The sequence below is a fragment of the Cydia strobilella genome, chromosome 10 (genome assembly GCF_947568885.1).
Source record: "Cydia strobilella chromosome 10, ilCydStro3.1, whole genome shotgun sequence".
Classification (NCBI taxonomy): Eukaryota; Metazoa; Arthropoda; class Insecta; order Lepidoptera; family Tortricidae; genus Cydia; species Cydia strobilella.
The window spans coordinates 13,124,552-13,142,884 of NC_086050.1; the positions used below are offsets into that span (position 1 = coordinate 13,124,552).

The 18,333-nt window shown below is 35.7% G+C and overlaps 2 protein-coding genes across 2 annotated transcripts; one reads left to right on the top strand and one right to left on the bottom strand.

The window, feature by feature from the left end:
• The first annotated feature begins 227 nt into the window (after positions 1 to 227).
• On the top strand, positions 228 to 2,733 carry LOC134744677 (uncharacterized). Its single transcript, XM_063678584.1, has 3 exons — positions 228 to 397; positions 480 to 895; positions 2,531 to 2,733. The coding sequence occupies exons 1-3, from the start codon at positions 315 to 317 to the stop codon at positions 2,701 to 2,703; spliced, it is 672 nt and encodes a 223-aa protein (XP_063534654.1). The 5' UTR covers positions 228 to 314; the 3' UTR covers positions 2,704 to 2,733.
• A 409-nt stretch (positions 2,734 to 3,142) lies between these two features.
• Positions 3,143 to 18,000, bottom strand: LOC134745013 (protein CREBRF homolog). Its single transcript, XM_063678981.1, has 6 exons — positions 16,784 to 18,000; positions 15,200 to 15,383; positions 11,734 to 11,935; positions 10,444 to 10,694; positions 8,947 to 9,066; positions 3,143 to 8,470 (listed from the first exon to the last, which is right to left on the bottom strand). Exons 1-6 carry the CDS (start codon positions 17,510 to 17,512, stop codon positions 8,376 to 8,378), a joined length of 1,581 nt encoding a protein of 526 aa, XP_063535051.1. The 5' UTR covers positions 17,513 to 18,000; the 3' UTR covers positions 3,143 to 8,375.
• Between the last annotated feature and the right edge of the window lie 333 nt (positions 18,001 to 18,333).

An 18,333-nucleotide genomic window follows, 5' to 3' on the forward strand; every position in this document is an offset into this window, starting at 1 on the left:
TTTGTAGAGCCCATTAGGGGATGTACACATACATATAAGTTGGTCAAAGCAATTTGTCAGTAAATAAGTATTTATTATCTCTGTCTATATTTGAAATGAGACAGTCCTTTGACAAACTATATATCACTCGATGACTGCATGGATAATTTGAGTGTAAAAATCGTTTAATAAAATAAAAAAACACTAATGTCAAATTTAAAAACAAACCTTGATTTTAGCGACTCATCTTTTTCATTCATTTTATTTTAACTGTATCATCACATGGTTTAATTTAATGTTTATATTTAAATTCAGAATTATCAATCCACGTAAATATGACCACTTTTGGCGAAATAGCTGAGCCAGGTAGCCGTAACCTTTGGGAAGACTGGGATGATTCCAGTCAGGATCTGGTCAAGTGAGTTGTCGTGTTTTAGTAACATTTTTTTGGTTCTACTTTTTAGTCATGGTATAATAAATATATTTAATGTTTTTTCCAGATTACAATGGCAGAATTCCTTAGAAGCACCGAAAGAAATTGATGATGTGATCATTTTTGAAGGGCGATATTTATCAGACTACATAAAACATCAAAGCCAATGCTCTTTAGTAAACACTGTCTCTGGAGCCAGCATTAATCTGTATAAACTGAATAATTGTAATGGATACATTTGTACAGTCAGAGATTACAGCATAGTTCAAAGTAGCAAAATAATAGAATTGCTGAAGGATTATTTGTTGCACAGTCGAGAAGTGATTGCTGTCCAAACAAAACCACTGTCCGACTACAACACCACTGCGCCAGTACTGGACTGCGTCATCAGAAGCGTATCCACGACAAAGCTTCCTAACAATTCGAGATTTACATATCCTAAACTGGAACAACCAAATATTATTTCTGGAGTAGCAGCAGGAGGTAATTCTATTTTAATTTTTAACTATTATTATTAGCGTTGTCAGTCCGTGCGAACATGCTGGCCCGCAGATTTGCATGTTGTACAAATTCACTCAAAATAACCTTATTTAATGCATACTGCACATCACTGTACTCGTCAAGTAGGTGGGTCAATTACACACAGCGGGTTTACAATGCTCTGCATATACAGTATAACAACGCAGTTAGGGTGCTACTATGGCTTCCACAATTCATAGAAAAAGTGGCACAACATAAATGTTAAAACTTCGATCTAATTATACAATACTTTATTGAAACAACTCTTATGTATATTTGCAAGCTGGCAAGTCAACTTTTTAATCTTTTATCATCATTTAGAAGAGAGAAAATGCAGTTTTGTTTCTTTTTTTAAATAAAAGAATGTTTCCTTTAAGTAAAATGAGCTAACTTAAGGTTTTAAGGCACTTTCCCTCTAGGGCCCATAATTTTTTCCATCCTGTATATGTATACTAATAATAAAGTCTGACAAGAAATTGTATAAAATTGTTGGGAGCACCACTTCCTACGTAACTGTTACATGTTAGACGTAAAATGCTTTAACATGGCAACAATTTCGTATAAGTTTTCACTATACCTATTGCAAGGCTTTACGAGTTACATAGAGAAGGTACCAAGGTAATTTTTTTTTGCAGTGTTCCACCTTTACTAGGTTGGTGAAACTTGAGTATTATGTAGATGAGATGTTGGTTCACATTTAAAAAAAATGGTGTTAGTACCACTAGCCGAACTTGTTATACAGGATGCTACAATTTTTTTTTCAAGAAGGAAAAGGTATAGAAGGCTCTTATTTTTATTTAACCTTTAGGTTTGTACAAAATATGAAATTTGAAATCTGTCAGTTACATAGTTTAGGAGAAAATAAATAAAAATGTTTTAAGGTTAAATGGGTTAAAAATTTGTATGAAATTTTTGCATCTCATGGGGCATCATCTGGTAATAGTTTTGAACAAAAATCTCTGGGGGCAATTATTCAAAGGCTATCCTGCTACACCCTTTAAGGATTTAAGAGAATTACATCTGGATAAAATTACTGATTTATCGTAAAACCTGGATAGGGACATGCCAGGGAAGAGACATTTTGCATGTTTGAGTTGCAATCGTGACAAAACTGAGTTAATTGATGAATTGAAATTGACTGTCTATAAAGGAAATGCAATCTTTTAAGGGAAACGACCATAATTTATTTAAACTGTTTAAGAAAAGTATGGATATGTATCATGGATATAGTTAATACCCAGTGCCGGCCCGAGCCCAAGATCAGGGTAGAGCGAAATCGGGTTTTGGCGCCCTTCATTGAAGCTTTTTACCCAAAAGCAAAACGAACCGTATTTTGGACCTGCGTCACACTCGCGTCTTTTAAAACTTATTTTTTTTTCTTATTTGCCATTTTGGCGCCCCCTTTGCCATCTGGCGCCTAGAGCGGCCGCTCCATTCGCTCTACCCTAGATCCGGCCCTGTTAATACCTCTTAGAATGACCCTAATGCTACAGCAAGTGTTTTGCAGGCAGTAAATTAACATAAGTAACAGACTTACTACAACCCTTCCACTTTATAGCAACCACTTATAACTAGTTAATCTTGTTCCTTCTTTTCCAGCTATTTCCTTGAGAGAGCACATGGACCTGACTGGAACAGCGATAGTATGTTACATTGAACACCCGGAAGACTATCAAATAGAAAAAGTTAAAAAACTTTTGGAGAAATTCAACTTGTACCGAAATGACAAAGCAATGCCAGGCACACTTTTAAATTCCAATTTGTATATTTGATTCAAAAATAAAAAGTTTTAAGAAAAAAAATTTTTTTATGTGTATCATTATCAAAGTTTGATATCCAAAAATGACACACACACATGCTAACAACATTGTTACAAGTTAGCAAATAACCTTTCCTGAAATCATGAAAGTTATTTGACAGTGTCACCCAACAGGCTCAATGGACACAGTACCATGTGTCTGTTTTACACATTTTAATCACTTTTGCTAAGGATATTTTTTTCTGTAGCATGACCGCGGCTGGAACGCACGATGTTACGTACGCACGCATAAAACTTCTCAAGAACCACCTGCTTTTGGCTTACAAATATATTTTTTAACTAATATGGTTTCTTACGGCACAGTATTATTTTCAATTCTAGCTAGCAAGCATGTTGGTTAGCTTATTGGTACATCATATTCAGCTTATCAGAATAAAAATGTAATAAAACCATTTCTTTTTACCTTAAATTGGTTTATTAGACATCAATTATACAACACAATAAAATTACAATGATATAAAATACAATTCATAAAGAAAATAAAACAACAGAATCCTAAAAGTATAAGTAAGCACAGCCTATTGAATCGCAGACCAGTTTTGAGTTTGGTTATTATAAAGCAAACACGAAATACGCAAAATTCTGATTTAGTCTTTTAAAATCCTACTCATTTGCAGCTATAGCTGCTGCTGGTGACAGTTAACAGACTGCTTTTCCACCAAAACTACGCGCTTCCATACATCATACAAAACAAATCAGTAGTGATATGATATCAGGGACCGGACAACCCTTTCCGCGATAAAACCCTTTCAATGGGCAACACTTAAACACGGCTAACACATTGAAAGACTTTCCCTTTTGAACTGCAAGCCCATTCATACCCTTACCTTTGACTAACCCTTACCGAAAAGCTAACCAAAAATAAGGCTAGCCCTTAATAAGGGTTACCCTTATCTTTAAGCGCTTTTTATAAAGGTTTCCCTTTGCGTGAAAGAGACAGGATTAGTATATATCTACGGTAGTGTATGAAAAGGAAAGAAAATACGTGCCTAGTCAAAGAACGCCGCCGTCGCCGCCGACGATTGCTCGGATTTGAAGTAATGTGTGCTTTATGAACAAGGTAGACGACTTAAATTAGCACGCTTATATGCTAAAAGGGAAGCCCTTTATAAGGCTAACCCTTATAAGCAATATGCAAGGTGTTGGTGAGCGGATGATAAGGGTTTTGTAAGGGTATTTGGGCTACCGATTACTCAAATGTGGTAGCTTTATATAAGGGTTTTTAAAACCAAAACAAAGGGTTTCGTCTGGCAAAGGGTATGGTGAGTTAAGCTTTATGCAATACCCTTATAAAACCCCGATAAGGGATAGCGGGCCGGTCCCTGTATGATATGAAAGCCTCAACTTTGAATTCCTTGGGAACTAAAATCTAGACCTTGTCCTTTCAACTAAACAAGGCTTAACATAATTTTAAACGTATTTTATGTATGCATAATATTTATGTAATAAGTGTTAACCATTTTTAATGTATGTATCGACAGATATGGCAACAAGTTAGTACGTACGGCACCACACTGGAGAATGAACCTTAATGTTATGAAATTGAAGTTGCAATTCTAGTGGTGACTGAGGTTGCCGAACCATTGTTATTGAAATTGCGACCGTAATATTATAGCATTATGGTCCATTATTGTTCTATATCTTCACAATCTATAGTTGACAAAATAATTACTGTAGGTAGGTACTATTATCTCCTTGTGGCTACAGTTGGTTTTATTGCATTCGAATGTCAACCTTTATTCAAAACCTAAGAGGTTACTTATTGCTTAACCGGCGCTTTGTAATACCACAAAACATGTAGATACTGATACAAAAATGAATTCAAAGTGTTAAATCATCTGTCAAAGCTTTTATCTAGGTGATTGCTGTCTTTTCAATTTGAAATAGGATTTTTATTTACTTTCTTCATCATGTATCGAGCAATACTTAAAATTTATTATTTACATCTCAACCATTGTAAACATAAATAACCGAACTTATTTGATTTTCCATGTAACCATATTTTATAGAAAGTTCCGCAATTGACATTTTATATACAAATTACCTTTTTCGTCCATTGGAATAATAAACATAATGTAAAATAAGTTCAAACAGTCAACAAAACCAACAATATTTACAATAATATGATATGAGTAGTTCCATGCATGTACTATGGTAATTCATTAATTATCTCTTGGGGTAAAATAGCTACGCTAAAACGAATACGGGTTTCAAAATGTAGGGAACGTGAAAGAAATATTTTGTTGCACCTGAGACGGCCTAATAATATAGACAGCTAATCACTACAAAAAGTAGCGCTGCTACAAAATGTTACTTCTACGTGACCTGGGGGCCTAGCCAACATGACAATCAATAATAGAAAACGCCAATCGCAACTTAAATAATGTATGGAAATAGTCACACGACTTTTCGTAGCATATCTCATCCCGCGATACATTTTTAGGGTTCCGTACCCAAAGGGTAAAAACGGGACCCTAGTACTAAGACTCCACTGTCCGTCTGTCTGTCACCAGGCTGTATCTCATGAACCGTGATAGCTAGACAGTTAAAATTTTCACAGATGATGTATTTCTATTGCCGCTATAACAAATACTAAAAAGTACGGAACCATCGGTGGGCGAGTCAGACTCGCACTTGTCCGGTTTTTTTTCTTTTCGTATGGCGTTTGTCGAAGTACGATTGCCATTTTGGCTAGGCCCCTGGGTGGCACCATCTAAATAAACACTTGTACGAACGCAACTTGGTTTGTATTTAGCTGTAATTATTATTAACTCGTCTTGGTGCGACAACAAAGGGTTTCATGAAGGCCACTTTTGTCTACTTTTGAACGCGCACTAATTACAAAATATTATTTCAGCTCTGTTTTAACTTGTCAATATATTATTTCCGTAATTAGTAGAATGTCAAAACGATTTGTCTACATACTTTCTTAACTTGTAAGAACAACAAATAAAATTTCAGAAAATATCAATAATGACTATCAAATATTATAGTTTATAGTCATATCAGTTTTAAACCGGTCATTAAATAGAAAATATAATAAAAGTTTATTAAAACTATACCCATAAAAAAATTAATTTGGCTACCATTCTATACCAAAATGGTTCTTAAATAATAGCATTCGTGATTAACATAACATTACAGATCAGTTTAAAACTATATTACAATCTTATCGTAATTATATATTGTATTATTATTAATAAAGCACTTCCATACCCGCCACATTATATTGCTACGACTAAAATTAAGTGCTCTGGGACAATTCCGAGTAATTTCGAAAAATAATTTAAAATTATACTTTCGTAGTTATATTGTATTTTCGGAATCAACCCAATGCTCCTTACCTTAAACAAATATTTGACTCAACATATTTTTTAACAAATGTATGACAATGCCAATGCAGTTACATATTTTTCCTCATCAAGAGAGAAATAGAGGACAATATATAAACTAAAAACTCGCCCATTGTATGGAAGTGACTTGTAAGGCCTACACCTATCTTAAATTGACTTTAAAATATTTTTCTTAAATAAGTAACTATTCATTATAATATATTAAACTCTAATGCAGACCGAACACGCTAGCATTTGTTTCACTATTGCGTACAAGTACGAAAGGAGTATTGTTAAAATACAGTATGTATTTGCCAATAACTAAAACATCATTTTCAGTCATGCTACCTAGAGTTAACCTCTCAACTGGGTTTAAATTCGCCAGCCAAAAAACGACCTTGACTTGAAGTTTTAAATTGGAATCGAATCGAATTTTGATTATCTTTGCTGACGGGAAGCGTAACAAGTTAAAGCCCTGTGGGGTGGCCCTTTTCCTATCGTTCCTATCTCACATCCAACTAGGGAGCACCGTCTCTCTCGCTATACCGTAATCCAGTAAAGTATTCGTATAGGAGGTGCAAGCACATACTGCTCGTCCTTAGAGTTGGTCAAAGGCGCCTAGCCTTTCAAAGATAGCATACACCAGAGAATTTAGGACGGGTACCGCGTAACGTGAGCCGCGTAAGCTGAAGACGCGGGTTCGATTCCCGCCTCGGCCACCGGTGGACTTGGTCACTTTATCTTAGCGTATGTTATCTATTTCAGTTTATAACCTATCTCACATGTAAACATGGTACAAATACTAGCGTGCTGATCCTGCTGGTGTTATAGTTTCATTATAACATTGTATGAATTAGTACACGGTTCCATTGATTTTTCTACAACGTAGCTAATTGCACAGTTTCTTTTCATACATTGATACGGTTATTGCTTATTACACTGATCCACTCGCCGCCCTGCATGGTGTGTGAGCAAGACAGCGCTATGCATGTATATAGCAATATCCCGCTCCCACACCAGAGCGGCTCGCAGACCGCCATACTGTATGTATCTATTGTATCTGTATGATATTGATATTGCACAACGACTGCACTGTAACACCTAATGTATTATGAACATGACTGCAATACAATAAAGAATAAATTCCGCATAAAACTCACTCTGTATGGAACAATTTGTCCGGCTCGATAATAGTTGGCGACTAATTAAAATTTTATATTTATGAATATAAAACATAATGTCACTACTACAATCAAGATTAAATCTTGCGCTTTCAAATGTAGTTACTACAGAGCTTAGAGTGAGTTTACACTAGGCCGACTGCAACTTTCTAACAACTCTGTGTAAACGAACCCTTAGTGTATTTTCATACATTTTGATTATTAGCATGTTTAGGAGAAAACAAGCAATTAGTTACGTTAGTACTCAAAACACTTTGATATCTAATGGCTTATAATAATACTGTGACAAAGTGCTAGCAGTAGGTACTGCGGTATTTTGTCACAGTATCGCCGTTTTATCGATTATCGTAATAGCGACTGAGATGGAAATAATCGCATATTGGCTTTCTCTCTTTAACAAGTTGGCCATATATAACTGGGTTTATATATAGGCTTTAAAATTCTTAGTTTCATGGATTCATAGGTTATCTGTATAATCTTCGATTTCCAACGTACTTTAATATGTATCGCGTTAAAATAATCATTAACAAATCTAGTTTTAAAATTATATCACTTCCAGTTTTACTGTACCTTAGAATCTAAATTATAATAGCCATTTATTAATTAGAGTTGTAATTAAAATGCATAATTAATTGATTTGATAATATGTACATATTCATAAAATCTAAATATCTTCTGGCTTCTAAAAATACAAACGAACTTGCAAATGTTTTGCGTATATAAATATTATTCTGAATGGATAATTAATTCGCCCTTTTATTTTATTTTTAGTTAGGCTTGGTATCCACAGGCGCGGATTCAGAAAGGGGGGAAGAAATCCATATGGTGGTCATATAGTACTCTGTATCAGAGTCCAAAATTGTGTTACACTTATTCCAACATGACACCTATGTTATGGCATGATTTATACATGAATTATTAAAAAATAAATTCTACCTCTTAGTTGCCTTTAGAAGCTTCTAATGACTATTTCTATAACTCTGTTACCATACAAAAATAAAATTGTCTTAGACAATTAAGCCTTTATATGATATACATAATTTTTCTTTGCTAAATTAACTTTGGAGGTACAATAAACAGCCTTTCGTTTTGCAGTTCACACAGATTTTACCTTATATGTCTTTGAGTCCACCATTTGCCTGGCCACTTTTGACGTTGTCCAGAATTTTGTTTACATACTCTGATGTTTTACCAGCAATTTTTAATTCTGAAAAAAAAAAAACTATTTATTTAGAAAAACAAATTTAAAAATACAAACGCGAGCATACGCGCGAGGCAATTTCCTCGCGCACAAAACGGCCAGTGTAGACATGCCTCGGTCGATACAACACGCGCGCCTCGGCCAAGGTACGTCTACTCTACCCTGGCCGTTTTGTGCGCGAGGAAATTGCCTCGCGCGTATGCTCGCTCAGTGTGGATCCGGCTAATGATGAAGAATCTATCAGGCCAATTCGAGTTTTAGTTATTCGATCTATTTCCGGTATGACACTGAACTGCCAGTGTCAGACCAGTTCAAAGAGAATAATAATATATGTATTCACGACAGATAACCGAACAAGAAAGACGACGACGACGAAAGAGACCGCTCACGTAATAAATATTAAACAGGGGGAAGGGGGTCAACCTATTCTTATTTTTTCTTACATTCATACATGAATGGCGCCGTATCGAAAAAATAAATACCTGTTGCTGTGTTGACAACATTCTTAACATGAGCATTCCAGTCGACACTGGTCTGGGCAGTTCCTGTGGCCTTGTTCGCCAGCACTTGCTTTAGCTGACTTATGCCGTTCAGCAGTCGTCCTGAAACATCACATTACGCACGTAAACAACACGCACTTATACAACTATAAAAAAATATAGTTTATCAATTGCGTTGCACAATTGTATAAGATTTTATGGCCAACTGTAACTTGGTACCTAGAGTTTAACTTTTAACGGGCACAATGTAAGGGCGTCAGTTTTTTCATTGGTTTTAAACTCTATCAAAGATTGATAACGTTCAAAATAAATAGAAAGGAAAATAAAATAACCTTATAAAGGGTTAACAACTGATAGAGACTAAAGGCAAAGGCAGGCAGGCAGGCAAAGCAAGCGCCCCGCTTTCATCGCGCCAAGCTCAACGCCATCACCGCCGCGCTCAGTGTGACGAAGAAACGTTTAAAACAAACTAGACTAAGAAACGGCTCTTCAATCTGAACATCGAGATCAGCTGCATCAAAGAATTGCGAATTTTATAGGGAAACAAGTTATTGAACACACTTATGACGCAACTTTATCTCAATATTTCATAAGTCATAAACAAAGAGATTGTCGACTGTGAATTAATGATAAAGTCTAATAAAAAACGTGCCTAATAGATGGCGCTACAAGTCGCCGTGTTTATCGGTAACTGGATTTGTTTATTTACTGGATCTACTAAACTAGCGCAATTTACATAAGCAGGGCAAGGTCTGAGCCCCAAAAATGTGTAAGATTTGGTCTTCCGCGAATTGCTATCTATAAGAACATTATGGAGAAACACAACTTTATACTATTTAATTAAACTTTTACAACACTTAGGTGAATATATTCACACCATGATTTAGGACTTTATTTTAAAGTGATAGAGTTCGGTTTCGTGTCATTTCTGATGTCCATATATGCCCGGTTTAAGGGTAACTGTTTCAGTAGGTGTTAAAGTATGTGTGTGTAGCTACCACAGACTACATAGACACCGCATAACGCCGCGTTTTCAAACAGTGGGTCACCATAGATAGGCGCAAATTTGTATAATACTACGATGTGGCAGCACAACTGAGTCATATTACACACAATTTTACACTATAACAGCCCATGTGCACTCCAAAAGCTTATTTTTTGTAAATATTTTTAGGGTTCAGTACCGAAAGGGTAAAAACGGGACCCTATTACTAAGACTCATCTGTCCGTCTGTCTGTCACATTTGAAATTTTCACAGATGATGTATTTTGTTGCCGCTATAACAACAAATACTAAAAATTACGGAAACCTCGGTGGGCGAGTCCGATTCGCACTTGTCCGGTTACACGAGTACTGGTCGTAATTGTGGGCGCGACTGAAATAAGTGGTCGTACTTCCATACTAAATTTGTACGGGAGCGCTTATGTGTGGTGTTATGTAGTCCGTGTAAGTAGACTAGGTAGTAGGTAGTATACTTACTGTGTTCTTGTTGTAAACCATACAACTTGAGTTTATTGGCCTCATGCTGCGCCTTCTTCTTTAGCCGACAGGCGCGGGACGCGAGCTTGTTTTTCTCTTTCCTCGTTTTGGGCCTGACGTTGAACGGTAGCTCGCTCACGGGTATCATGTCGTTGATTACTTTGCCCAAATTATCCAGCTCTTTTCCAATTAAGTATAATTTTCTAGGGTTTGGGGTCAAATCGTTTCCATCGCCTTTTCTGGCTTTACCACTGAAATGCAATAGTTATTAAACTTTAGGAACAGGCTTTAGGTTACTTTTCGCTCATGTCGTCGCAAACATGGACATATTTGGTATCAGAGCATTCAGTGTGATGTCCTGAACACAAATACATGAGATGACTAGCGCGAAAGTGGTGGGGGTAGTTGCTGTGACGTCAAAAAGTCGGCAGTACAAAGTTTTTACTTTCTTTTTTAATCATACCATGTGGGGTACCAAATGAAAGGGCTTTATGAGTAAATCACAAATATATAACATACTGTAACATTTTCACTACTTCGTCTAACAAATTATTAGAAAACGTTCAAAAATTTCACAATCCACAGTTAACTTTGAACTGCTCCAAATTGAAAATGACTGAATGGATCATTCCAAAATACATACTAAGTGACTGTGAATATCTCTATATAACGTTAAAAAATAATTAACCAGATATAACCAAAAATAAGAAAAGTACATCAAGTTGAAAAAAAGTATAATTTTCTGTTACATTAAACTGCAACTATTATTAAAACAAACAAATTTACATATATTTTTGAAATGGTTTTTTCAATAGCTTTCATTTGGTACCCATATTGCTATAGGTAGTAAGAAAAAAAAAACAACCTACCCCACCCTTTTTTCATTAGGGGGCGCCATTTTCAAAATTTGTATAGCCTATCTCACTAACACAATTATTCTGACGAATCCAACCACATCTCATATGGGCTATATATAGGTTGCTTCTAGACCAAAAACCGCCGTACTATGTTAGTAAATGTTGTTGCATGGTAATGTTTGTGTGTTGTGTGTGACCTACGAACGAAGCAGGGGCTCCAGGGTTTGAATCCCGGTATAGGCGTTTGTTTGTGTGTTAAATATCCGGGTCCACACAGAGCGAGCATACGCGCGAGGCAATTTCCTCGCGCACAAAACGGCCAGTGTAGACGTGCCTCGCGCGCGCAGCCTCTTATCAAGAATATTTGTATGTATTTATTTAAGACCTTGAAACCTTTATCACTCCGTAATGCTTGAAATAATTTTATAATTACCTATGTTTGATTCCTCTTACGCTGCACTGCGGACTAAATACAGGATCCGTGACACTGTTCAACACATGAGGATCCTCGGACTTCTTTTTCAAGACCAGCCGCTGTCCTTTAGGACCCTTAGCTTGAACATTGTACTGCCAGAAATACCTTTCCTTTTTAGAATTCAGTCGTGATTGTTTACTCTCGGACTCGTCATTTGATTCTGAAATAGAATAGATATTTGTGCTATAAATTCGAAGTCCTAAATGAGTAGCGATATGGCGACATTTTATTACAGATAAGACTATTTAGGAGGGGAGTAGGGTCGACCATGTCTTATTTCTTCTTACAATGGGGGTGGAGGGAGTCTTGATAGCTCTTACGCTAGATTACAAATATGCGCCGAGTATACTTTTAAAAAGCACGGACTGGCCAAAATCTTATATAAAGATCCCACATTATCTGTTGTCGATAAGGTTGATTTCTTATTCTAGCTATATGGAAATAGCGCCTTACTGACAAGCGACAATATAAGTACCCTTTTGGTTGAAAATGGCACACATTCTTACGTAATAAATAGATATTAAACACTACAGGGGGGAGTGGGTCGGCCTATTTTTTTTTTTTCTTACATAGGGGAGGGAGGGCAAAAATCGTCTGTAGTAAAAATGAACGGCGCCTATTGAAAAATCGAGCGAATACCACTATTATAGGGTTAGTGTGCTAGATACCGTCCAGTGCTAGTTTCCGTCTGCTTGACGGAGTTGTTTCAAATAATTGCGTATAATTTAAATATAAACCTACCTTACCACACAATTTTGGACTTATTGCAATCCTATATATGCCTAAACAATAGATCTATCTACATGAGAATGATATTTTGCGAGTAGCGAATTAAAAATACATATTACATACATTACATATTAGTTGCAGCTTCGCATTCGTTCCTTTCAGAGGTCTTAAAACGAAGAAAAAAAGTTTAGGCGGGAAATGTTCATGGTAAGTCTGTTCTAGCTATTTAAGTAATTTTTTTAGCACGTACGTATACTTAGAAGTATAATAAAACCAAAAATTATCAGTTTAAATAAATCTTAGAGAAATTTAGTGGACGAGAACTAACATACCCATTTTATGAAGTATTTAGTTTTCGTCCACTGACGAACGGAAACCCAAATAGCTAGCAGAATATTTAGTATTATGTATAAGTATTATGAATATTTAGTATAATACATTTGTTTTTCCTTTCAATATGATCTGTATCCCCTATTAAAGCAGACATTTAGTTTACGTCCACTCCTTTGTCAACGGTGTGTGAATAGAATGGTATTTTGTACTATTGATTCTGGACCGATTACTATTAAGGATTGTTGAATTTGGTATGAAAATAGCTTGCGTCCCGTATATAATCGATTTTTACTCAATAATGCAGTGGTCGAAAACTAGCTCATAGGTGGACGGAAACTAAAAAAACACTATTTATGCAAAAAATATTTTTTTATATAATAAAAAGTAAATATTATTTAAGGTCAAGTATCAAGTAATAGACAATATGAGCAATACAAACAAATATAACATATTTAAATAAGTACTTTAAGATTTTTTATTTCGCATTTCAAAGTTGGCATCTCCTATAGCGTCTGCTAAATGCATAGTTAAGGATGCAGCCTACACAACAAAATCATACAATTTCATACATAATTAGATAAAATCGACTTGTTCCTGTATAATTATTCTAATAATAAATTAATACATTTTCCAATTTTTTATTCAAATTTAATTTTAGTTTTAAAAATTTACATTCATTTTAAGACGAAATGGCGGTAAATTTGGAAAAAGCTAAAAGTTGATGATCTTTATTCTTTAGTATGTGATTGAGGCGGTTTTTTCGGTGTTTGCAGTTATTTTATATTTAAAATCTTTATTATAGGTATATCATAAATAGTGTACATAATAATATATTCTTTATTGTGCATAATTAAAACAAATTTAGATACATTATAATTAACATAGCGAACTAAGCAACAACAGGCGGTCTTATCGCTAAAAAGCGATCTCTTACAGACAACCTTCAGGTAGTAGAATTTACCGTATGGAAGAAATAAATGGGTAGAAAAATAAACGGATAACAAGAGTAGATTTTTTTTTAAATAAAATCAGCACAGATAAACATATAACAATATACATACATAAATAGTTAGGTGCATACATATTAAAGATCATACTATTAAATATTAAAAATAAATACATATATAAATATCTATACACATATGTATGTACATATATAATACACATTTCAGATGGTGGTAAGATTTTTCATATATCTTTTACGAATAATTGTATATTTACAAAATTTTGGGATTTTCACAATTGTCTCGATGAATACTAGTTGCCTGTTGGAAGAAAAGTACAGTCAGCGACAAAAGCGTGTAAGTATCAAAATTGAAATTTTTAACAAAAATACTTAATGTAAGTTAGCGTCATCCACACCCTTTTATTTTTTTTCGTTTCGTTTCTATTCTATGTCAATTGCACTTATAAGTGTTAAAAACACGCAAACTTTTTGAAATTTCAACAGGCTAGAGCTAGAGGTCATCATTGTTGTGCGCTTGCAATACATGTTGTCCGTCCGCGAGTTCTGGACACACTGTGGTCAAGTGTGGTCTGCCACCGTCTAGCCAGACAACTCAGACGGACCCACAGACCAAGGTCAGACCAAGGTCGGACGGTCTGAAGGCTTGTCAGCGACCGTCTAGCACACGCTTATAAGTGGACGAGATCTGACACACCTACCCTACACGTGTCGAGTTCGCCTTTTGGCACGTGTTTCATACTACGTTTAACAATGCGAGGAAATCGATAAAATGGATTTAAAGTACGAATGAATGTTACTTTAATGTAATTTTAAGGAAACATAAATAACATAATATGAATATAAATAAGTACCTACGATATCATCTTAATACATATACAACCTTGTACAAAGCAGTATGTATGGTTTGATTAAATAATAATACATGATAAGAAATTGTACATTGGAAATAAATATGGAGAATTTGATTGATCAAGATTGTGACCAATCTCAGAAAACAAAGCAGTAGCTATACTCATAGTTGATAACATTGTAGTGGTTTATTAAATAAATAGGTAGGTACAGGATATTTGGACCCGGAAAAGACAAAAGAGTTCAACGAAAAATATGGGAGGACCGATAAGACGTTATCCGAATTTTAATCGTAATTGGGGTTGGACGGTAGATGAAGTACGGTGGTTAGTGTAGACGGGCCTTTAGTAAGTGACATTACCAAATCAGCTAAAAAAACATTCACGGGCGTTGTCAGGCGAGGGGGCATGTGGGACAGCTGCTACAACAACAAATACTAAAAACTACGGAACCCTCGGTGGGCGAGTCCGACTCACACTTGTCCGGTTTTTCTTTTCTTAAATCCTAATTTGTGCAAAATATTGTCCAAGAAATAAAAAAACATACCATCTGATGATAAATCCTCATATCTATCACTATCTTCATCCGTCTCATCCCTGTCATCTTCGTCCTGTGAGAAGTCAGCCGTGCTAGGGCTCAGGAGTCCTCCGGATAGCGAGGACACGGACCCAGCTTCAGCCAAGGAACTGGTTGACAGAAGGTGCTTGCGGGGTTCGCGCCTTTGCCATATCTGGTCAGAGAAATTTTGTATGCAAATTAAATATGCATAAAAAAAATTATAACCAGAAAAGGTGTCATTATTATTAATACATAGTTAAGATACTTAGCTTACAAAAAAATAAGTGATATTAAAATGTAGGACCCATTTTCAGTGCTGAATCAAACACTATGTAGGAAAATGTAAGTTCTAAATTTAATAAGCACATCCTGTATGTTGGTATGGAAATATAAGTACAATTAAATCTTGTGTTTTCATTCACTCCTGTCTTCACAAAGTTTTGGTAAACAAGTTTCTAACCTTAATGTGCATTTCTAACAACACACTCAGTTATTGTTGAACTATTTAGATTACTACACATATAATAAAATTAGTAGGCATTGATAATGTTATGTTGGATCCCTTATGAGGTGTGTGAGGGAGATGTCCTATTCTGTTTGAAAAGTCTGTAATGCTATGATTAGCTTTATACACCAATTACACCATCTTATTCTAAAGGATTCTAGGGGCTTAATTAAGATAGGTATAAGTATAACATAAAACTGCTAAAAGGTTTTAGTCCATAAATTGTTGATTTTGAAATACTTTTTTGTTTGCAACTTTGTTTGTTTTAATAGTTTTGATAATGTATCTTGACACAGTTATTATAAAGTCTATATTAGAAGCATGATAGCTTATAAAATTCATGATTTACTTATGTCTATATATAGATTGTATTAAGATAGAAAATAATTATTTAAAATCATCTGCCAGTCAAACTATTTAGCAGGACCTGTTATGTAAAATAATCCCTATCTTACATAGAATGGTTTTGTTTGTTATGTAATCATGAATAGGTAAACTGTGTAGGTATTTGTTTAAATTAGACAAGTAATGATGACTTATTAGCATAGTACAGTGTTTATCCATTTATCTGACTATGATTATCTATATCAGTCATTTATGAGTTCTATGAATCGGTAAAAAGAACAAAAACAAAGTTGTTTACAAACATGCCTTAAACTAGTTTAGTTTAGTTTTAGTTTTAGTTGTAGTAGTTTAGTAGGCTGGGAATTCCAGAAGTTGTTTATTTCATTTCATATCCTACCAAGTACCTGCTAAATAACCAAATATCCTTTTTTAGTTTATTATAGGACATTCTTACACATATTGACTGTCCGACAGTAAGCTCAAGAAGGCTTGTGTAGTCCTTTTGAGACCCACTCCCTGGGTAGCCATATTTTATATTTACTAGAATATGGGTCCGGGTCTCAAAAGGTTAATGTTATTTATATGTTCCTCTTCAGACCCAGGGCAAATTTTAACTGTTGAATTTGGAACATTCTTTTATTTCTATAAGTGGTAAGCTCCATTTTAATTTGTACTTGTGTAAGTAGGCGGGGACTTATGAGTTATGAGGATATAAATCAGACCTGTTCCATAGTCAGGTGAGTAGGTGCTGATGATGACAGTTGTGCATTCTGCGGCTGAACGGTGGGTGTGAATGGTGGCAGCACAGTGGAGGCCGGCACGGACTGGCCCAGGGCTATCTCCCCACTGTAGCCATCCAGCCGTAACAGCAGCTCCGGCAACTGGTTCATAGGCTGAGCAAAACTGGATGATGCCGAGCTGTGTTGACTAGATGGAGAAAATGCCAGCTGTGCTTGACTGTAAGGACTACAGGGACTATCTGAAGCAGGCACATTAGGTGCTTGAACAGAGCTAGGAGCGCGTCGCGACCCGCTCATAGCTCCACCTATTTGAATACAATAGCCACTCTCCTCAGGCAGAAGTAAATCGTCAAAATTTAGGTCATCTAGCAATGTATCTGGGTTAGCATTTAATTCGGCAAGAGTCGGCCCTAGTATTAAATCAGCTTTGTCTACTTGAAATATATCATCATCATCCATTTTAAAGTTTTCAGTTTTGGTAGAATTGTCTGTGTCGAACACCATTTTGCTGTACGTCATTGTGGGGGCATAGGAGCCTGAGAGGCTGTCCTGCAGGCACAGGTCCAGGTCTGTGCCGAAGTCGCCGAGGTCCGTGCGCCGCTGCGGGATCGGCACGGAGGCCGACACCGACCCTAGCTCGAAAGGGGATTCCTGTTTGATCTCCACCCCCCCATCTAATAGAAAGTCATGTGTGTAAATAGAATCAGACATTGCACGTGTTTTGAATCGCGACCTTGACTTAAAATCGTCTCGTTGATAGAGACTGGCGCGCGCTTCCGTCTTTATCGATCGATTCGCTGCGAGACCCACGTGTCCCTGTTTGTGTTTATTTATTCCGTCAGATTGTTTATACTGCCACTATATTTACACTGACCACTGTTTTACCATAGTTAGCGGAATACAACATGATATTTATCAGTTACATAACTATATCAGAGCATATTAATTCGTAAGCACTTGGTTATTCCATAGACGCGATTATTCACAATGACTTTTGATATCGAATTTGTCAGTAGGACAAAAAAAATGTTTCACAATCACTTGCAACTTTATTCGCACATCAGGTCATCATATTCGGCTTGAAAATAATGACAAAACAAGATATTTTCAACTAGATTTCGGATTCACTACAATTGACAATATTTTCGTCACGACAATAACAAAAACACTCGCCCGTGTACAGTCGAGGAGTAAACAAAGTACATATGACATATCTATAATATGTGGTGTATATATTTAGCATGTTCAAAGGTCATTGAAAAGAGATACCGTATACGCCACAATCAATAGATAGACAGAGATAGACGAAAAATGGTGGGGAGAATAGTGTGATATAGAAATGTATATGCGAGATGACGTTTTTCCGGTATTTCTAAAGGTAGGTATACAACAAACAAGAAACTTGTAAGAAATTAACATTTATTTTGATTAACATGTAAGAAGCAGTAAATCATCTAATAAACAAAAACATTGTTATATTTATTATAACATCGTGGGCAACATATCTTGCATTGTTTCGATATATTTATATG

Bases quoted from the DNA above. Each gene is read 5' to 3' on its own strand.
- LOC134744677 (XM_063678584.1), top strand. From the start codon at position 315: ATGACCACTTTTGGCGAAATAGCTGAGCCAGGTAGCCGTAACCTTTGG. The intron at 398-479 runs GTGAGTTGTCGT...TGTTTTTTCCAG, and splicing joins TCCAGTCAGGATCTGGTCAA to ATTACAATGGCAGAATTCCT. The intron at 896-2,530 runs GTAATTCTATTT...CTTCTTTTCCAG, and splicing joins TTCTGGAGTAGCAGCAGGAG to CTATTTCCTTGAGAGAGCAC.
- LOC134745013 (XM_063678981.1), bottom strand. From the start codon at position 17,512: ATGTCTGATTCTATTTACACACATGACTTTCTATTAGATGGGGGGGTG. The intron at 9,067-10,443 runs GTAAGTATACTA...GTGATGTTTCAG, and splicing joins TGGTTTACAACAAGAACACA to GACGACTGCTGAACGGCATA. The intron at 8,471-8,946 runs GTATTTATTTTT...TTTTTTTTTCAG, and splicing joins TGTTGTCAACACAGCAACAG to AATTAAAAATTGCTGGTAAA.